Here is a 21,557-nt window from a genome sequence, read left to right as displayed (position 1 = left end):
GTGACGGCATGTTCACGTGACGAGGGCCGCTGACAGCAAGCCAAACCCGGAAACCGGAATCGGCGGGTGTCTGCTGCTCTCTCCCCAGGCCCTAGCGCCCGCCGCTTTCTTCCCCTGCGTGGGTTCCGAGGCTCCCCACGACCGACAGACCCGTCCAGACCCCGCCTCAGTCCAGGGCACCTCAGTTGGGCGCTGAGAATTGGGTTTAAGGGCAGAGACCGGATCCTACTCGTCCCGTTTAAAAATCGAGACTTTCATCTTAGCAGCAAGCATACTCGCTGTAAAATGGTAACGAAGCTAAACTTGAATGGAAATCTTTTAAATTATAGCAATCAAAAAGGTCCTGCGCTTTGCCCGTTTGGTTTGTCAGCTAAAATCTACAAAAATGGCTAAGGGCTGAGGGAACCTTGAGTGACTTGTCTGTTCAGCTCATGCGACATGGTATTTCACACAAACACTATCCGATGTGGAATCTAGGTAAAATTCGCATGTTACCTCGTGAGTTGCGAGGGTGAAACAGGATGTAATTTACATCGTGTGATTTATGTAAAAGGCTTAGCAGGGTGCCTGTAATTTAATAAGTGCTCAGTAAATAACTTATTAGGAAGATATATGCGTTTCAGTACTTTGAGGTGTAAAATTGGCTATTTGGGATCTGGTGAAAGAGGCTTGAAAATGTCTGGTCTTGCCTGGCTTCCTTCAACCCTTTATACACTGTTACCAAGAAAGGAATCGCTAAGCAATTACCATGGAGTATGAATAAGCAAAGAGTGGAATTTGGAGATGATACAGTGATCAACTATACATATTTACATACTTCCACTCTCAACTTCTTGACTCTATCAAAGACATTTAATTTTAAAATAACGTTTCCACACATGTAGACTGTTCCATGCCCTAGTTCTCACCCGATTTTCACAGGGATTCTTCTCAACCTGTATCACAAACTCTTCTCACGTGCGCAGGTTTTTTGCTCAACTGAGAACATGTATTATTTTAGCACCATCTGTGAGAATAGATGTTGAGCTCAGCAGGCCATGTCCTGAACTGGTAAATGAGGGCACACCCACCTAAGAGGTAAAAATGCCCACGGTTAGCGAACTCTCAGGCATGTGTGGGTGCAAACGAGCAAGACGAGGATGATAAACGATCCTCTGCAAACAGGACCAGGATTCTAAATGATCAACAGAGGTGTTTTGTGTAAAGACCCAACTGGAGATACTGCAGTACTACCGCAGTTGCCCTATAAATATCATAGACTTGTTTAGTGTTTTTTTCTTTTTAAAATGTATTTTTAACTGACATAATGGATATTTAATATTAATTTTAGGTGTACAACATAATGATTTGATATATGTATATGTTGTGAAATGGTCACCACAACAAACGTAGTTCATAGTTTTGAGTCTTTTCATCAATTTGGTCAATGCTGAAGTCAAGGACCACTGTCAGGGTAATTTTTAGGTCAAAATAATGTTCAGCTGGTAACTCTGCTTTGGCAATATCTACCTGTGGGGGAGTCAGAGCTCATAAAACAGATTGCTTGGTTCAGTTATCATTTTGGAAAATACCACAACAGCTTTCACAGAGTTTCCTTCCAAAACTTCATGCTGTAATAGGTAGTGGGTACTACATGGTGCCACTTACATTTCTGTCAGGTAATACAGTGAGACATAGCAATGGATAACCACCTTGGATATTTATCTTATGCTGAATGGGTCATAGAATGCTTTGAGATAATTTCTTAAAAGCAATTTATCAACAGACTGCAGTAGAAATTGCTATTTGGGTCTCTAGTGCTTGCTCACTTAAAGAAAAACCACTATGACAAATAAACCTGAGAATAATACCAGTTTACTACACTGGCAAAAAAGAATAACCATTTATTAAAGTAGATACAGAACACCTGTTTGCTCAGATTTTAATATTGCTTTACATATTGTGTTTGTGAAACAGTTCCTATTATATGTTTATAACCCCACATTTCAACAGACTACATTATTTTTTCACTTGTCAAACACATAGTTGATAATCTTGAGAGGAAAATACATCAAAGGCATATATACAATTATAGAAGTTCTTATTATACATGTCTCATGGAAGATACATTTATTTATTACTTTTTACATATTCTAGGAGATATTCTAATGAAGATAAATAGATTCAAACTGGTTGATAAACTTCTTGTGGTTGAGGTCCTTCAGTTTATTTTTTGTGATAAGAAAATCCAAAATTATTAATGTTGAATTTCTCATCGTACATTCATCTAAAAACACAGTAAAAAAAACTTGTAAAGATTGTAGATTGGTTAATTTAGGTGTTTTATAGTGGCTTATTATCTAATTAACTGACTGCTGGGGATATCTGCTGGAGAAGGAAAAAAAAATCTGGAGAAAATTCTCCCAGTTATTTATATCTGATAAAGAAATAAAATGAAAACACAAAGAACAAAGAGCTGCAAAGCCACATGATGCTATTTCTGGCCTAGTCCATTAGGTCCTGATGAACATTTTAAGTGTTTTCTTTTTCATAAAGGTAAAAATCTGAAAAGAAAGACACATTGTATATGTTTTTTCCCAAAATAGAAATTTTACAAAAATATATACATATAATATATAAGCTGAAATTATGCAAAACCAATAAACAAAACACCATAGAAGAGTAAGTGGGTGCAGCATAGAGATTATAAAATGTCCCCACAGCAGTTTGGGGGCTTCCCCCTCCCTTTACCTGTTTCATGATTTTATAATCACACCTAAGTATCATCAAGCCTGAAATAAAGGCACTACTGACATCAGGTAGTGCAAAGAGCTCAGGTATTTCTTTAAGTATAAAATACTTTAAATGAGTAGATGAAAATGCAAAGTGGCACATTTTTTCAACTCATTCCAGTGTCAAAGTTTAACCAAAACATCTAAATATACAAACGCAGCCTGGAAATATTTTAGTGCAAATATGAAAAGTAACAGCATAATTTAAAGTACTTAAATAAGGTACTGTGAGGGTAGGAGTCGTTCTCTGAGGTCTCCCTAGGGACAACTAATGTAATGGCATCTGGTGCAATGTCTTGTTAATACTTTTTAAAAATCAAGACAAAATCAGAGGTGAAAACTCACCTATTTATTATTCTAACTGATAAACTTATAAGGGGAGACTAAAAGGGAGATTTGTTGAAGATCAAAATATTTTCTTAGATTTGTTGATGGGGGGTCAAAAATAACGAGTTCTCCTGAAGTCTGCACACACAATGCTGGTGGTCAGTTGCCTAAACGCTAGTGCATCTGAGAAAGCCCAGTTCTGGATGTGAGGCTTCATCAGAAAGTCTCGTCGTCATTGCAGTTGGTTGCCCAGTGCCCGAACATCTCACAGATTTCACAGTAGGGGCGTTCCTCGCTCCGACTGCCGTGGTGTGTGGAATGGGGGGGGTCCTCAGACATCTGTGCCTGGGTAGGACAATCCTCTGTGTCGTGGAGATCAAAGCAGTCACATATGTCACAGAAGAGGCGAGGTTTCTTCTTGGACTGTTTCTCCTGGTCATCACTACAAATGTTAACGTGCATAATCAGAAACTCATCTCCATCAGAAGAAATTCAAGAGACAGTATCACTTGTAATGAACAAAAAATAAGCAAGAATTATGGCTAAGTCTGGGAGCCTCAAGTGTTTAAGTACTACGGTACACGTTTTAAATTTTCACATCAAACCATTTTCACTCTCTTGCCAGATTTGTGGAAGTCAATTTATGGCCAAATAACCACAAAGCAATTGTTTCTCCAATCCACTGGAGAACCTAACTTTTTTTTTTTTTAATTTTACTGATGACGTATAGTTGATTTACAACGTTTTGTTAATCTCTGCTGTATAGCAGAGTGACTCAGTTATACATATCTTTATTCTTTTTAAAAAATTTTTATTGGAGTATAGGTGATTTACAACGTTGTGTCACCTTCTGCTGTACACAAAGTGAATCAGCCATACATATACATAATTCCACGCTTTTTTAGATTCTTTTCCCATATAGATCACCACAGAGTATTGAGTAGAGTTCCCTGTGCTATACGGTAGGTCCTTATTAGTTATCTATTTTATAAATAGTAGTGTGTAAATGTCAATCCCAATCTCCCAATTTATCCCTCCCCCCCCTTTACCCCCTGGTAACCGTAAGTTTGTTTTCTACATCTGTAACTATTTCTGTTTGTACCATGTGTACCATTTTTTTAGATTCCACCTAGAAGCGATATCATGCGATATCTGTCCTCTGTCTGGAGAACCTAACTTTAAAAACACACATTTATTTAGATGGAACTAAGGTTCCGCTCAGTATCGCTGGACGTGAAATACCTGTCGTAATTGTTCATGTCGTCACCGTTCCCATTCAGGGCTGCTTCCGACATCATCTCCACCTTCATCTTGAGATCCTGATTCTTCCTCTGAAGGTCCACTATTACTGAATTTAGGAAATCGATCTGATTTTTTAGGGAAAAAACAAAAGCAGATGTGTAAAATGTCTGAAGTGTGTTCGCTGGAGCATCAAGCAGTCTACAAGTACACTCTCAGGCTGTGGCTACAGAGTATATGCTGGAGTCGCAGGGGCCCACAGCAGCCGTGACTCAACCGTGTTTTACATTATGTTCACACACACACACACACACACACTGTACAGAAAGCGTAACCAGTTACTTGTTACACTAAACTACAACTAAGCCAGGACTTTTATGTTCTGTAGATTTCAAAAAGCTCATGGAAATTCTCCTCCAACTACGATTTAACATTCACTTATTAGTCATGGTGGGATGGTAAATGGGTCTTCAGAGAAAAAGGAAGGCGTTCTAAAGAGAAGGCTTAAGCTCTCTTTCACCTGAGGAGGTGTGGCCACACACTAAAGGGGCAGCATTCAGGCCACCTGGGCCCAGAATTGGGGCAGTGGGATAACGAGATGACTGCCCACCAGGAGGAAACGCTCTTGTCCTAACCTTGCAAAGCAAGGGCACTTTAATTTAAAATCAGTTAAGTTTCAGGACTTCCCTGATGGTCCAGTGGTTAAGACTCTGTGCTTCCAATGCAAGGGGCGAGGGTTCGATCCCCGGTCAGGGAACTAGATCCCACATGCCGCAGGGCACAGCCAAGAAAAGAAAAAAATCAGTAAGTTTCTTCCCTCTTCTACAAATACAAAGGTCTCATTTCTCTTAATGTCCATTGGGAAAAAAATCCCATTTTACAGTGTTAAAAAATACATCTGTGTGTGTGTATATATTCATCATACATACATATTCACTTTTTAAAGAAATATTTGGCCTTTTTCTCCTGCTGGGGCAGTTATGAAACAAAGCTAGGAATCACTAGCTTTGTGATTCTCTGCAGAATCTCCCTTCTGCCATTGAAGGCAAGACCCACTGAATCTCATCTCACTGCTCAAACTGTATTTTCTAAAGACTTTATCCTGTTAGCAGATACATATCAGAAAGGGGGGAAAAAGCCACAAAATGGATGTAAGTACAGTGGGAAACCACACACACACACGTGCTCACAAATTAGGAAACATAAAACAAACCATTTGCTGATTGGAAGAAAAGTGTTGGCAGTGGCAGATGAAACAAACGGAAGCAGAAAGGAAGGGGGAAAGAGAAAACATTGTGAATTAAGTTTGTGCTCATCAGACATACAAACTAAGCAGAGACAATGCTATTCAGGGTAAATTAGGCTGTGCGTTGAATCCTTACATGCCTTTCAAAGGAGATGTCATAACTAAAACAAATCACTAATGCACTGAGTTTCTCTTTTATTTAAAAGTCAAAGAAGGCTTTTGTACCTTTGAATTTTGAATGGGGTAAGTATGTCCAAAATATGTAATAAAAATTGAAAATAGATGTTTGTTGCTTGTGGGCTATACGTTTCCAAAAACAGAATAGTTTGCCTCCATATAATACCATTTTTAAAACTAAGGCTATTTTGATAATTTTGGCTTTAGGAAACAGTTTTCAAGAACCCTGTCTTGGGGCTTGGGGCTTCCCTGGTGGCGCAGTGGTTGAGAATCCGCCTGCCAATGCAGGGGACACGGGTTCGAGCCCTGGTCTGGGAAGATCCCACATGCCGCGGAGCAACTAGGCCCGTGAGCCACAACTACTGAGCCTGCGCCTCTGGAGCCTGTGCTCCGCAACAAGAGAGGCCGCGACAGCGAGAGGCCCGCGCACCGCAATGAAGAGTGGCCCCCGCTTGCGGCAACTAGAGAAAGCCCTCGGACAGAAACGAAGACCCAACACAGCCATAAATAAATAAATCAATAAAATATAAAAAATAAAAAAGGAGATACTGTTCTTTAAAAAAAAAAAAAAAAAGAACCCTGTCTTTTTTTTTTTTTTTTTAAACGGCTCTGATGTCCTGCTAGCCATCTTTTTTTTTTTTTTTTTTAATTTATTTTTTATATTTATGGCTGTGTTGGGTCTTCGTTTCTGTGCGAGGGCTTTCTCCAGTTGTGGCAAGCGGGGGCCACTCTTCATCGCGGTGCGCGGGCCTCTCGCTATCGCGGCCTCTCTTGTTGGCGGAGCACAGGCTCCAGACGCGCAGGCTCAGTAGCCGTGGCTCACGGGCCTAGTTGCTCCGCGGCATATGGGATCTTCCCAGACCGGGGCTCGAACCCGTGTCCCCTGCATTGGCAGGCGGACTCTCAACCACTGCGCCACCAGGGAAGCCCAGAACCCTGTCTTTTGAAGGTAAAGATGAGGAAGGAAACTTTTATGGAACAATTCAACTTCTAGAAATTTATCCTAAAGAAATATTAGTATGTCTGTAAAATGATAGGTGTTCAAGACAGTTCATTATAGCATTGTTTATAATACATCTAAAAGATCAGAAAACACCCCAAATGTCATGTCAACCAATAAGGCCTGATTAAATTATGGTACACGCATATAATGGAATACCATACAGCTATAAAAAGCTAAGTGCAGATCAGTTTATGTAATATGCCCCCATTTGTGTAAGAAAAAAGGAGGGGGAAAGACTGTATTAGTCTTGGCTTGTATGTACATTTAAAAAAATCTCTGAAAAAATAAAAAAAGACGTTAATAACCCTGATTACCTGTTTGGGGGGTTGGGAACTGAGCAGGAGAGAGATGGCGTTTGGAGGGAGATTCTTTTTTTTTTTTTACTGTACGTATTTTTAACGTTGTTTAATGTTTAGAACATATTAATATATTACCTATTCAAAAGATTAAATGATTTTTTAAAAATAGCAAGTAAGCAAAGCAAAAGGAAGGAATATTACCTGACTCTCCTGGGCTCTTTCGTCCTCTTCTGCCTGAGTATCAGTATTACCTTATATTTAAAAAAAAAAAAAAAAAAAAGTGGAGGGGGGATTTTTTTTAAAAATTACAATCTTATTTCCTTGTTATTGCATTGAAAGGGCCAGTGTTAGAAACGCATTCTCATGTGGAGCCCCACATGCGCCTCTCTGAGAACACGTTTGAGGTTCCTGTCTCCTCTCTGGACCCCTCGGACATGGTCGTCCTCTCTCAGGCCGGCCCACTGCGGGGAGGAACACCGGTCACGGTCACGGCCGTCATTTCCTCCTCCCCGGCAGGGCACCTGCAGAGGCCGCGGCGGCTGCTGGGATGGCAGCTATCACCCACTGTCTTATATAAACTCCTGCCCACGGGAAGGTCCGGAAGTGGGGACAGGCAGGCGCGCCCCTCTGCGTGGGGCCTCATCCGACTACAGGCGGGCGAGCCCGGCACAGAGCGGCCCCGTCGGCGCGGCGCGGCGCAGCCGCCGCCTACAAAGCGCGCGCCCGCCACGAACCCCGCGTCCGCGGGAAGCAGCGGGGTCGGGAGGAAGCACGTGGCCATTTTACCTGACGAGCTGCTGAGCTGCCTCTTGTTTTCTTTGAGTTGAAGCTCCAAGTTCTTTACCTTGAGCTCAAGCTTCGCCTTGTCGGACTCTAGAGACTGAACGACTGCGCGCAAGGACTTGGCGGAGGCGTTCTCTCCCCTGAGCGCTGTGACCTGAAACACAGGCTGGGCTTAGCTTCCGGTCGGAACACAGACGGGTACCGCCAGGGTCCCCGAGGTGGTACTCTACCTCATTCCTCAGCTTTTCCAGCTCTGCATCCTTTTCTGTGAGTAAGGCACTAGTAATACTGATGGATTTCTGCAAGGAAGCTTTTTCTTCATCTGCGTCTTTTATTAGCTTGGATTCTCTAAAAGATCAAAGAGTTAAAAATTCCAGAAATGAACCGAGAGAGCGGTCAGTGTACAACTGTCCTAGAACAAACGCGCAACTTTAGCTAATATACAGGGAGAAAGTATCACGGGGAAGTTTTACAGGGGGTTAAGGCTATTATGCTTGCAGAATGTTACTTGAAATTTTACTTACTGTGAGGGGAGAAAAAGTTTACCTATGCAGAGACATGCCAGAATCTGCATATCATTGTATCCGTTTGAATTTAAAGAAACAAGTTAATAACTTTGGAAGACGCAGAATTAAAAAACAAGACTGTTACACCCCCAAATAATTACTTTAAAAATCTAAGCCCCCCCAGATGAATTCTGTTACTTCTTGAATAAATCATTACCAAGCAATAACAACAATTAAAATACACACATGCAAAGCGATTAAACAGATGTCATGCAGAGCAGTTTTATGCTGGAAGTATCGATTGGTTCTCACTAATTTCAGTAACTTTCAGCAAGTTCCAAGAGTGTGTTTTGGAGATCTTCTGGGCCAAAACAGTAGCAGAGATTATTACCACTATTCAAACGGAAGGATTATTACTTTTCGTCCATAGACTCTGAAGAGGACAGACATTAAGTTGCTCATAGAAATCAAAGGTAATGACATAAAGGCTAGAACGGAAATGTGAAGATGGATTTCCAGGTGTAGAATGGAAGCCAAGGGGCATCTGGAGGGAGAAGGTCAGCACACGGGATGTATGTTCTCAGGCCGACCCAGCACTTGGTTATCAGCACAGGGACGGGGGCCGGGCTTTCCAGGAGAGGAGAACATTTGTCTTGGAGTCAGGGGAGTGGGAAAAGAAAGGGAAAGATGAAGGGAAGACAGGGGAGGAGGGCAAGACACAATAGAGACAACCCCAGAGGGCAGGCTACTATGTGTTTATAAATGTGTGAGTGTATTTAAATTTTCGTGGTGAAAATTCAAACGTGCCAAGGTCACGGAAGCCAAGGAAAGACTGAGGAGCTGTCACAGATGGGACAGCTAAATGCACTGTGGTCTCCTAGACCGGATCCTGGGAGAGACAGAAAGATATGAATGGAAAAACTGGGGAAATCTGAACAACGTCTAGAGTCTGGCTAAGAGTACTGGACCAATGTTACTCTCAGTTTGGATCAAAGGACCAGGGGATGTAAGATGTGCCCATGAGGGGAAGCTGGGTGAAGGGAAGGCGGGACCTCCAGGTACTACCTTTGCGGCTCTTCTGGAAACCTCAGATTTTGAAATAAGAAGTTTTTAAAAAATGACATGCAGTGTGAAACAAGAGGAAAAAAGACCTTGTATCACAAAAATATTTGGGGAAAACACAACTGGAGAAATATTTCCCGGCCGCCCTCAGGCCATACAACCTACTCATCTGCATCCACATAGAGTAGATAATCATCAGTGAGAGTTCATGGCTTAAACCACAACAAACCGAATTACTCCCGGTTCTATTAGAAGTAGCTGGGTGAGTGCAGAGCATGTTGTGGTTCAGTTTGTCATCGAACCAACTGGAGGGATTGGAAACTGAGGCCCAGGTTAGAAATGGCAGAATGTATGTCTGGTTAGTGAGACCCAAGATATCCGGCACACGAATTACAGAATTCTCATGGTTTATGGTAAATTGAAATTCTATTCTACACAAAGATGAAAAATATAAGTGTTGTATTTATCTCATTGTGTGGATAACACTCAAACCCCAGAATAAGTAGTAAGAAAAGAATCTGAGACTTACAGAAAATGTCTTGAACTCAACACCCAAGCATTATATGAATACTTGGTGCTGTTAAATTACTAACTGCATAACACCTCGCTAGGAAATAGGATCCTGTTTAAGTAAAAACAACAACAACAAAAACAAACAAACAAAAAAACCCCCAAAGATTTAAATGAAAGGAATGTACACAGGCATTTTTTCCAGCTGGGAAGTAAATATCTGATTTTATCCAAAGATTCAATAACTCTTGGGCTCTTTAAGTTTCTATTAAACTTATTTGGTAGTTCACTCTATTATAAAAACCGTTTCAAGAGATTCACTTGTAAATCCAGCTCAAATTTGAAAGACGTGATTTTAAATGTTTTTACTGAGAAATACCAGGATTTGGGGGTTAACGGATTTAGATTCCTCTGTAATCAGGACTCTAGTTAGTCAAGCTCTCACAGGTTGTGTTAGGGAGGGATGAGGCCGGCATCAGCCGGCAGAAGGAAAAAGGAGCAGGTATCTTTGCTTATCGCCACATACGTCCACCCTCTAAGTGAGGCTGCTTTCTAAGAAGATGGCAAGCAGATGTTTCTCGTACAAAAGTTATCAAAAGATGCGTGGTTAAAAAAGGGATCTGAAAAAAAAAAAAAAAAAAGGGATCTGACTTGCGATTTGTACACCAAATGAAGGGACAACTAGGCCTCGGCAGCTCATCTCTGTGACAGGTCTTCAGTGTTAGCATCTTCGGTGATTTCTAAGCCAAAATCCCACCGTGCAAACCAAGAGGGGCTAAATTAAACCATTTATGCCAGCATTACTGACACCTGAGTCACACATCACATTGACAGTAAGGCCTGTGTTACTTTAAAGCCACGCTGGCCCCAGTGACTTGGCGTTACTAAAAGTATCAAGAAGGAAAGATAAACATAACATGAAAGAAGGGTTATGGGGGCCAGAAATCTTTCCCCCAAGGGAACGTATTACCCAGATTCTTTCCTTACTACTTACATAAGAAAGAAATTACAGTAATGAAGCAGATACCTTAAAGTGTTACTGGGCAAGCTTTAAAAATGCAAGATAACAAGAACCAAATATTAGGAACATGAAGAGAACTGCAAATGCAGTAAGGAGAACTCAATTTGCACTGAAGTTCTGTGCTGTATATAGATATAAAAAAGATATGTGTGTGTGTGTGTGTATGTATATACTGCTGAGAATATTTTACAAAACAAAAGCAAGACACAGAGGGACAAAGGCAGCCAAAAAATATATACAACAATTTTGTTTACTAAAAATATATGAAATTTATTTATTATAACGTGGATAGACTTTCTTTAGTCTTACCATTAAAGACACACAGATATAGCAAAGGAAGCAAGAGTAGGAAAGGGAAAAGAGAGGGGTGAAATGAGCATTGATAAGTAGCGCAAGCTGGAGACAGTCAGACAGTTAGCAACCCACGGTGAGCTGAATGAGCTGGCGTGGCAGTGACCTCTTCAGAACTGGTGGACGGGACCGTTGGCCAGTTTTCCTTCCTGACAGGAGTCTTGCCTTGACGCCCACAGAATTAAGCCTGACTCTACAAGTCCACAGCTAAGATGATGGCTCTGGAATTCCTTCTAGGACATCAAAAAGCCTAGAGAAGAGAGGGGAGCCCAACAGGTTCCCAAATCTGCCGTAGGCTCTCTGGCCAGAGGGACACACTTCTCTACTTCCATCAGTTAGAGCGCTCAAGGTTGGCTCTACTTTATCTACTAGACGTGTTGGAACCTGTTCTGAAAGAGGTTTGCCTAACTTGGAGACCACTTTCCCAAAGAAATGATTACATTTTTAATCTAAGAGAAAAACTTACACTACGTGTTGCTTGCAATTCGATGCTAGATAGCAAAAAAACAGAGCAAGTACAAGAGGGTGATACTGATTTCTTAACGATAAGTAGTTTCACCCTACATCAGGAGTAAGTACTGCACTTCAACATAATGAACAATAGAGTTTGAATGAAGCCATCATATACTACGTTGACTGTGTATGTTCAGTTCTCACCTCTAAATTAAACTGTTGGCTAAGATCTCGGTTCTTGCATGAACCACTACCTTTCAAATATCTTCCTGATTTAAGTACTTTCTAGATTTTTAAATTAAGAAAGTATCCAATTCTTTTTAGTACTCTATGCTACAGGTACTTAACTATTACACACATAGACCTACATATGAATCCTTTACCAAACTGACTTTCAGAAGGCATTTAAGGCCCCCAAAATATTAGCTAAAATATATTTTTATTCAGATTTCTGAAAGAGACATAACTTTCTGTGAGGATTAATTAACAATTTGATTAAAAAAACAGTTCTAAATATAAGAAACTAAGTTTTAACATTTTTCACTCCCAGAAAAATTATCATCTTTATCCACGTTTATTGATTAAAAGAATAATTATCCAGGACCTAAAATGGGAGCAGGGTGAAATAAGAAGAGAGGAATGGACAAGTACCCAAATTTGTTCTATCTTTTTAAGCCGTGAAAAAAGTCACATGTCTAATCACATTTTGAGAGGCAGGTAATTCAGTCAAAGTCACATGAAAAGGACTAACAAAGCAATAGCATCTTTATTTTTAAAGAAGATTAAAAAGTAAAAATAAATAAATAATAAATGTACAATGAGAAAAGACCCCTTGTAAAAATCTTAAGTCCTGGGTCTTGTGCCTGCATCTGAGTTCTTGGCCAAGTTGCCTAACTTTGGGGGTTTTAGTTTCATCATTTTTAAATGCAAGCCCCACCATATATTTCAGTGGTTTGTTCTGAGATATGAGAAATTTGTGAATTACAAGGGCTACATAAATGCAAAGGGATTACATCAGTACTCACACCAGCCTGTTTTTATTCATTCCCTTGTCAGAATGCCTCAGGAATAAGTGCTATCAATTTTTTCACATACCCTTGACAACTGCATACATGGGGTTCTTTTTAAAGAAACAAAGCCTTATTCATGGAAAATTAAATATCCCAAGGCCCCCACGGGTGGAGCTGTGCTTGTACCTGGGCCCCAGGTTAAGGCATGGCAGGCCAGTCACCACAGCTCATGGGCACTGGGCGAACACCTGGCTGGACCAGGGGCGTGGCAGTCATGAAACACACATGCATTCTGATGTGAAACTTTAAAGAAGAATGAGTCTAAGGATGTCTTAAAAAAAGAAAGGAGGAAGGCACCCCTGAACTGAGGCCTAATTTCCTTTAGAATGGAGCTTATGGAACTCAAGTATCTTTGTGGGCTAAATAAAGCCCTCGACTCTGAAGCAACCGCCATACTGGCAGGAGGGACAACGTCAGCATAAACGCATGCGTCAGTGGTCAGTAAGGGAGACTTCCTCTGCTCTGACAAGTAAGAATAAAATGCTCTGCAAGACCATGAAGGAATTCTTTTTTTTTCTATTTTATTTTCTTATTATTTTTTAATTGAGGTATAGAAGAATTCTTGATTATACTATTCCTAAAGGTTTATTTTTCTTTTTGTAATTAATAAGACAAAAACGCCTGTCTCTGTTGTGATGTACTCTACAGCAAACCACTGTACAGGCTGTGGTTCTTAGCAACAGTATACACTATGCCTACTTGGCATGCAGAGTAAAGCAGAGAATCTCTCTAGACACAAACTGCACATTTTAAAAAAGCAGACAGAGACCATCAGAAAGCATAAGCATCAGGCTTCTAAATGATTACTCCTGGGGGCCCGTTTATCCTTACTCAAAAGTACTGGAAGCTTCCATGTGAACAGCATTCGATTATCATCAAAGAATAACAAATAACAAAGCTCTTTTTAAGAAAGTAAGTAGAAACATTTAAAATGTTTCCCATTATTATTGAAAAAATGAAATTTTTATATAACTGAATTTATTTGCAGATTACTCTAGGTAAAATTATAGTACTTTAGTTACTGAAACTAGGAGGTAAGCAGTATAATATGAGACAATCTAATTTAGAACACTTCTCGACAAATGCAACTGAACATGGCTTAAAAATCGAACTATTCTTTTAGTAATTCATACTGAAACTCTTACAAATTTGTCAATTATGAGTACCAAACTATCACGATGCAATTTTCTGAATATAAGAAGGTCGTATGTTTTCTACAAGTCACTGTACACAGCATATTCTAACATTTTCCTTATTAAACACACACACATACACACAAAACAATATATACAAAAAGAAAGCCTACCTCTTTTTCATTTCTAACAACTGATTATTGAGCACAGATCTCTCTTCTTCCAGCTGGGAAAAAAAACACACACACAAAAAAGTTCAGTGCATAACAGAGAGGTCAGTTTCTCATCCCCCAGGTCACATTCCCATGCTCCAGGACCGCTAAAGCAACGGGCTTTCCTCAGAGGCAGTGAAAAAGGACCAAGTGTACATCAGGGACCTGAGAGTTAAAATATTAAACAACACCATGTACATGCCATATCTTAGACATTCAATAAATGTTTCCTTCATTTGTTAGATGAACGAGTGAAAGCTTCACTATTAACATTCTGGTTCCTTTACTGAAACAAAAGAAGTTAAAGGTCACTAACTTGTGTAGGGCTAGGAACAGGTAATTTATTCTACACGGGCCTTATCTTATGCCTACTATATCCAGGCATTTCTTTCTCACCTATAAAATAAGAAAGTTACAGAAGAATTTCCACTGGCCCTTTAGTTCTAAAATTCTGTTATTCTATTAAGGATAAAAAACAAAAGATTCAGCTAGTCAATCTTGTGAGAAAAGATTCACCTCTACCCCCAATCTGTACCACATACAGTTTAGCCAAATACAGTACCAATTTTAACTCACACTGTTAATAAAACAAAGAGGTAACAAAAGCTCTTACATGGTTTTTTTTAATCAAAGGATAACAACAAAGACTATGTAATGGTTTCCAACCATTTGGGATTGGCCCAGAATTTAAGCCACTAATTCACGATAAGTCGTTGTGGTTTTATTTCTGATTATGTGTCAGTTATGTACATGCTTTGCTATAAAAGTCTTTTATACTTTAGAAGTTCTTAAATATAAACATGTATGTTTTGAACATAAGGTTATCAAGAAATCTATAGAGATTAACATACAGTTTTTTTCCACTGTAGACTCTCTCCTTTCCTAGTCCATTAAGATAAATGCTTTTGCTGCATGAGTAATTCACGGATATATTTAGAAATTTGTAAAGAGTAAAAGGAAGGAAGAACAGTGGGAGGCAAACTTTAAAGGAATGAAACAAGAGGGAGAACATCTGGAGAGTGGGATGTGGAGACGAGAGGGGCTCTCATTATTTCCTTTTGCCCTTTTATATGGTTTATATTTATTTTTTAAACAAGGAAGCTGTTTAACTTTTATAGTTAAAAAAATTAAAAAAGAAAAAAATCAATAAACAAACAAGACTGGGAAATGACTACAATGAAGATATAAATGGATAAATGACATGGCAGATAATTCACAACAGAGAAAATACAAAAAATTAATAAACACTTGGAAAATCATTCAACACTGCAAAGAACAAGTATGCAGAGATTCTCCCCATTTCTTGGAGGCTGAATTTCTTGTACCTGAACTTCCACAGAACAGAATTTTAGGATACTTATTGTACTGATTCTTCATAGGAAATAATGTTTTTTTCTTCTTCTGGTCCAGGATCCAATCCAGGATAACAAGCTTCATTTAGTAGTCAAATTTCTTTAGCCTGTCTAGTTCCTCATTCTTTCCTTGTCTTTTGTGACCCAGACTATTTTTTTTTTTTTTTTTTTTTGGCTGCGCAGCTTGTGGGATTTTAGTTCCCCAACCAGGGATTAAACATGGGCCTTCAGCAATGAGAGCTCGGAGTCCTAACCACTGGACTCCCAGGGAATTCCCTGACCTTGACATTTTTTTTTTGACCTTGACATTTTTGAAGAGCACAGAGGCGAGTAAAATGTCCGTCAATTTGGATTCACCTGATATTCCCACATGAGTAGAGTCAGACTATGCACTTTTTGGCAGAAATACCACAGAAGTGATCCCATGTCCTTCTCAGTATGTGATATTAAGAGGCACACAATGTCGATTTTCGGTGAGGGTAACTTCAATCAGTTGGCTAAAGAAGCATCTTCCATGTTTCTCCACTGTAAAAATACTACTATTTTGTGGAGAGAGACTCTGAAACTATGTAAACATTCTGTTCCTTAACAAAATTTCACCCACTGGTTTTAGCACCAATTGATGACTCTTGCTGAAATAATTACCATGATGGATACCAAATAGTGATTTTATAATTCCATCATTTCACATACTTATCAGTTGGCATTTTACCATAAGGAAGAGCTTTCTTTTTTTTTTTTTTTTTTTTTTTTAGAAAGGCATTCCTATCTATCTATCTATTTATGGCTGTGTCGGGTATTCATTGCTGCCCACGGGCTTTCTCTCATTGCAGCGAGCAGGGGCTACTCTTCGTTGTGGTGTGTGGGCTTCTCATTGCAGTGGCTTCTCTTGTTGCGGAGCACGGGCTCTAGGCGCTCGGGCTTCAGCAGTTGTGGCTCACGGGCTCTAGAGCACAGGCTCAGTAGTTGTGGTGCATGGGCTTAGTTGCTCCGCGGCATGTGGGACCTTCCCGGACCAGGGATCGAACCGTGTTTCCTGAACTGGCCGGCGGATTCTTAACCACTGCACCACCAGGGAAGTCCCAAGAAGGGCTTTCACTTTTCCCTCATTTACTTATTTATATCTGTTTCCATGGCATATTTATATATCATGGTTTCTTATTTTATTCAATAGGCTATAATCCATTACTATCATTATTTCTTTTGATGCTCAAATTATCTCAGATTTGGCCAGTGGAAGCCCCTTCAACATGGTTCTGATAGGTTTCTGACTAATCCCCAGTATTCTTTAAGCACTGCCTTGCTTTTTGGTACACAAGATATTCCAGGCTCATCTTGTAGTCTTTCTCTCTCAGCCCTGGAATCAGCCATTTCTCTAAGGACCTTTTAGTGGGGAAGAGTATTTAGAAACCAAAATCTAGGTAGTTAGGTGTGCTCATTGATACTGGAGTGTTATTACTTCTAAGCCCTGTCAGTGGACTTGACCAAAATTTGAAACTTCTGCTCTTCAAAAGACACTGTTAAGAAAGTGTAATGAGAATACACAGACTGAGAGAAAATACTTGCAAAACTCAATCTGATAAAGGACTTGTATCCAGAACATATTAAGAGCTCTTACAACTCAATAATACACAGACTACAAACCAAATCTTAAAATGGGCAAAAGATCTGAACAGACACTTGACCAAAGAAGCAGCTCAAAATCATTAGCCATCAAGGAAATGCAAATTAAAACTACACCTGAGATACTTGGGTTATCACTTCTAGTTTCTAGGTCAGAGAACATACTTTGCAGGACCTCATGAGACTTGTTTTATGGCCTAGCATATGGTCTACCCTGGAGAATGTTCCACGTGCACTTGAGCAGAATGTGTCTTCTGCTATTGTTGAATGGAGTGATCTAAAGATGACTGTTAGGCCTAGCTGATGTTCAAGTCTTCTATTTCCTTGTGGATCTTCTGTCTAGTTGTTCTATCCATTAATCAAATAGAATACTGAAATCTCCAACTATTATTGCTGAATTATCTATTTCATCCTTTAATTCTGTCAGTTTTTGCTTTCTGTATTTTAGGGCTCTGCCATTAGTTGCATATATATTTGTAATTGTTGTATTTTCTTGAGGGATTGATCTTTCTACCATTATAAAATTTCTTCCTCTGTTTCTAGTAACAATATTTGTCTTCAAAGTCTACTTTGTCTGATAATTAGTATAGACACTCCAGCTTGCTTTTGGTTACTATTTGTATGATATATCTTGTTACATCTTTTTACTTTCAATCCACTGTGTCTTTGAATCTAAATTGTGTCTCTTATAGGCAGCATATAGTTAGATGATGCTTTTTAAAAATTAATTCTGCCAATGTCTGCCTTTTAATCAGCGTTTAATTCACTTACATTTAATGTTATTATGCGTAAGGTTACATACTTTTTTTTTCAATTAATACAGTTTATTTTTTTAAAGAAGTTTCAGGTTCACAGCAAAATCGAACAACAGGTACAGAGATTTCCCATAACTCCGTGTCCCCACACATGTACAACCTTCTCCACTATCAACATCCCACAGGACAGAGGTGCATTTGTTACAATCAGTGACACATCATTACCACCCAAATTTCCATAGTTTACATTAGGTTCACTCTTGGTGTTGTATATCCTACGAGTTTTGACAAATGGATAAAGACATGTATAGTTTAGTTTCACTGCCCTAAAAACCCTTGGTACTCTGCCTATTCATCACTCCCTCCCCCTTTTACCCCTCACAACCACTATATTTTTGTCTCCATAGTTTTGTCTTTTCCAGAATGCCATATCTTTGGAACCATACAGTATGTTGCTTTTACAAATTGGCTTCTTTCACTTTGTAATATGCATTTAAAGTTCCTCCATCTATTTTCATGGCTTGATAGGTCATTTCATTTTGGTGCTGAGTAACATTCCATCATCTGGATGTACTTCAGTTTATTTATCCACTCACCTACTGAAGGACATCTTGGTTGCTTCCAAGTTTTTGGCAATTGTGATTAAACCTGCTGTAAACATCCATGCACAGGATTTTGTGTGGACATAAATTTTCAATTCGTTTGGGTAAATACCAAGGAGCACAATTACTGGATCATATGGTTAGAGTACGTTTAGTGTTGTAAGAAACTGCTGAGCTGTCTTCCAAAGCAGCTGTACCATTTTGCATTCCCAGCAGGGAATGAGAATTTCTGTTGCTCCACATCTTCATCAGCATTTGGTGTTACCAGAGTTTTGGATTCTGGCCATTCTAATAGGTGTGTAGTATTATCTCACTGTTAATTTATAATTCCCTAATGACATATGATACTGAGCACCTTTTCATACGCTTACTTGCCATCTACATGTCTTATTTGGTGAGGTGTCTGTTAAGGTCTTTTGTCCATTTTCTAATTGCGCTATTCATTTTCTTATTCTTAAGTCTTACAAGTTCTGTGTATATTTTGGCTAACCGTCCTTCATTACATGTGTCTTTTGTAAAAAAATTTTCTCCCAGTCAGCAGCTTGTCTTCTCATTCTTTTCACATTGTTTTTCACAGAGTAGAAGTTTTTAATTTTAAGAAAGTTCAGTTTATCAATTCTTTCTTTCACAGATCATGTCTTTGGGGTTGTATCTAAAAAGTTGCCTCCATACTCAAGGCCATCTAGGTTTTCCCGTTATTTTCTAAGAGTTTTATAGTTATTCACTTAACATTTAGGTCTATGATCCATCTTGACTTAATTTTTATAAAGGGCATAACATCTGTGTCTAGATTCACTTTTTGGATATGGGTATCCACTTGCTCCAGCACCATTTGCTGAAAAGATGATCTTTGCTCCACTGTATTGCCTTTCCTCCTTTGTCAAAGATCAACTGCCTATATTTATGTGGGTCTATTTCTGAGCGCTTGATTCTGTTCCACTGACCCACTTGTCTACTCTTTTGCTGTACTTGATTATCGTAGCTTTATACTAAGTCTGGAGATTGGGTAGTGTCAGTCCTTCAACTTCGTTCTTCTTTAATACTGAGTTATTTGGGGTCTTTTTGCCTCTCCATACAAACTTTAGAATCAGTTTGTCAATATCCATAAAATAACTTGCTGGGATTTTGATTGGGATTGTGTTAAATCTACAGATCATGTTGGTAAGAACCAACATCTTGACAACATTGAGTCTTTCTATCTGTGAACATGGAATATCTCTCCATTTATTTAGCTCTTTGATTCTGTTCATTAAAGTTTTGTAGTTTTCCTCAGATGGACCTGGTACATACTTTGTGAGATTTTTACCTAAGTATTTCATTCTGGGGGCTGCTTACGTAAATGGTATTATGTTTTCAATTTCAAATTCCACTTGTTCATTGCTTTGATATAAGAAAGTGACTGATTCTTGTACACTGAACCTTGTATCCTGCAGCCTTGCTATAATCACTTACTAGTTCCAGGAGTTTGTCATTCTTTTGGATTTTCTATGTCACGTGATCTGTGAACAAAGAGTTTTATTTTTTCCTCCCCAATATGTATACCTTTTATTTCCTTTTCTTACTGCATTGGCAAGGACTAGCAGTACGATGTCGAAAAGCAGTGGTGAGAGGGGACATCCTTGCTTTGTTTCTTATCTTAGAAAGAAAGCTTTGAATTTCTCACCACTAAGTATGATGTTAGCAGTAGTTTTTGTAGGTATTATTTATGAGGTTGATGAAGTTCCCCTCTATTCCTAGTTGGCAGAGAGATTTTATCACAATGGGTATTAGCTTTTTCAAATGCTTCTTCTGCATCTACTGATATGATCTTGTGGCTTCTCTTCCTTAGTCTGTTGATGAGATAGATTACATTATCTGATTTTCAAGTGCTGAACCCAGCCTTGCATCTCTGGGATAAATCCTACTTGGTCGAGGAATTATATACTATGTTCCAGAAATGGAGGAGACAGCGGTGAACAAAATAGAAAACTGCTGCTCTTCCCTCAGTCAAGTGGTCTGACTGAGCCTACAAAAGCAGGAGTATGTGTAATGGTTCCGAACATCGGCACATCCTTCACTTCACACAAGCTAGTATTTTTCTTCACACACGCTAGTAATTTGTTTTAAATCTATCATTCCTCCTTTTAAACATTGTTGGGTTTAATTTGCTAATATTTTGTTGTTACATACTATTTTGATTCCATTTATGTTACCTACTAGAAAAGGCAAAACTATAGCACCATAAAAGAGAGAAATGGTTTTCAGGGATTGGGAAGTGATTGACTATAAAAGGAGCATGAGAGAAATTTTGGGGGTGAAGGAAATCTTGATTTCGGGGTAAATTATATGACTATATATATATGTCAAAACTCATCAAGCCATATACCTATGAAGGGTGAATTTTATGTAAATTATACCTTTTTTTTAATACCTTCTCTTTTATAAATTTATTTATTATTTATGTTTTGGCAGCGTTGGGTCTTCGTTGCTGTGCGCAGGCTTTCTCTAGTTGCGGCGAGCGGGGGCTACTCTTTGCTGCGGTGTGCAGGCTTCTCATTGCGATGGCTTCTCTTGTTGCAGAGCACAGGCTCTAGGTGCGCGGGCTTCAGCAGTTGTGGCACGCGGGCTCAGTAGTTGTGGCTCGCGGGCTCTAGAGCGCAGGCTCAGTAATTGTGGTGCACAGGTTTAGTTGCTCCGCGGCATGTGGGATCTTCCCGGACCAGGGCTCGAACCCGTGTCCCCTGCATTGACTGGCAGATTCTTAACCACTGCACCACCAGGGAAGCCCGTAAATTATACCTTAATAAATATAACTTCGGGGGAAAAAGGTGAGTTTGAGTAGTGTATACAATATTGCTTTTGTAAAAAACAAACTATATGTATATGCTGTTACACACATGAAGAGCAGTATGGAAAGGTACACCCAACCATTTATAATGTTGCCTCGATGAAACAACAATGGGAGGAGTAATAACTTTGAAATGGTATGTATTTGTATTGTTTCATGTTACAAACATGTATGATTATTTTTAATTTTAAAATAACATTACAATTTAAAAGGAATAGGGAATTCCCTGGCGGTC

General features: G+C 39.3%; 1 protein-coding gene across 3 annotated transcripts in view; it reads right to left on the bottom strand.

The window, feature by feature from the left end:
* Positions 1-1,867: 1,867 nt before the first annotated feature.
* The window catches only part of CLIP1 (CAP-Gly domain containing linker protein 1), a 125,331-nt gene continuing 105,641 nt past the window's right edge, over positions 1,868-21,557 (bottom strand). For 2 of the 3 annotated variants that reach the window (XM_068563780.1, XM_068563781.1), the window contains 6 exons: positions 14,125-14,177; positions 8,076-8,193; positions 7,849-7,999; positions 7,264-7,313; positions 4,341-4,465; positions 1,873-3,540 (listed from right to left, as the gene is read on the bottom strand). In XM_068563780.1, the coding sequence (XP_068419881.1) occupies positions 3,315-3,540; positions 4,341-4,465; positions 7,264-7,313; positions 7,849-7,999; positions 8,076-8,193; positions 14,125-14,177 (723 nt within the window). In that variant the 3' untranslated portion in view covers positions 1,873-3,314. Of the gene's footprint in view, positions 3,541-4,340; positions 4,466-7,263; positions 7,314-7,848; positions 8,000-8,075; positions 8,194-14,124; positions 14,178-21,557 lie in introns of all 3 variants that reach the window. The other variant, XM_068563782.1, reaches the window with a different exon arrangement.

The sequence above is a fragment of the Eschrichtius robustus genome, chromosome 14 (assembly GCF_028021215.1).
Source record: "Eschrichtius robustus isolate mEscRob2 chromosome 14, mEscRob2.pri, whole genome shotgun sequence".
Lineage (NCBI taxonomy): Eukaryota > Metazoa > Chordata > Mammalia > Artiodactyla > Eschrichtiidae > Eschrichtius > Eschrichtius robustus.
The sequence above is the reverse complement of the archived record's forward strand: the minus strand, read 5'-3'. Positions and strand labels throughout refer to the sequence as shown.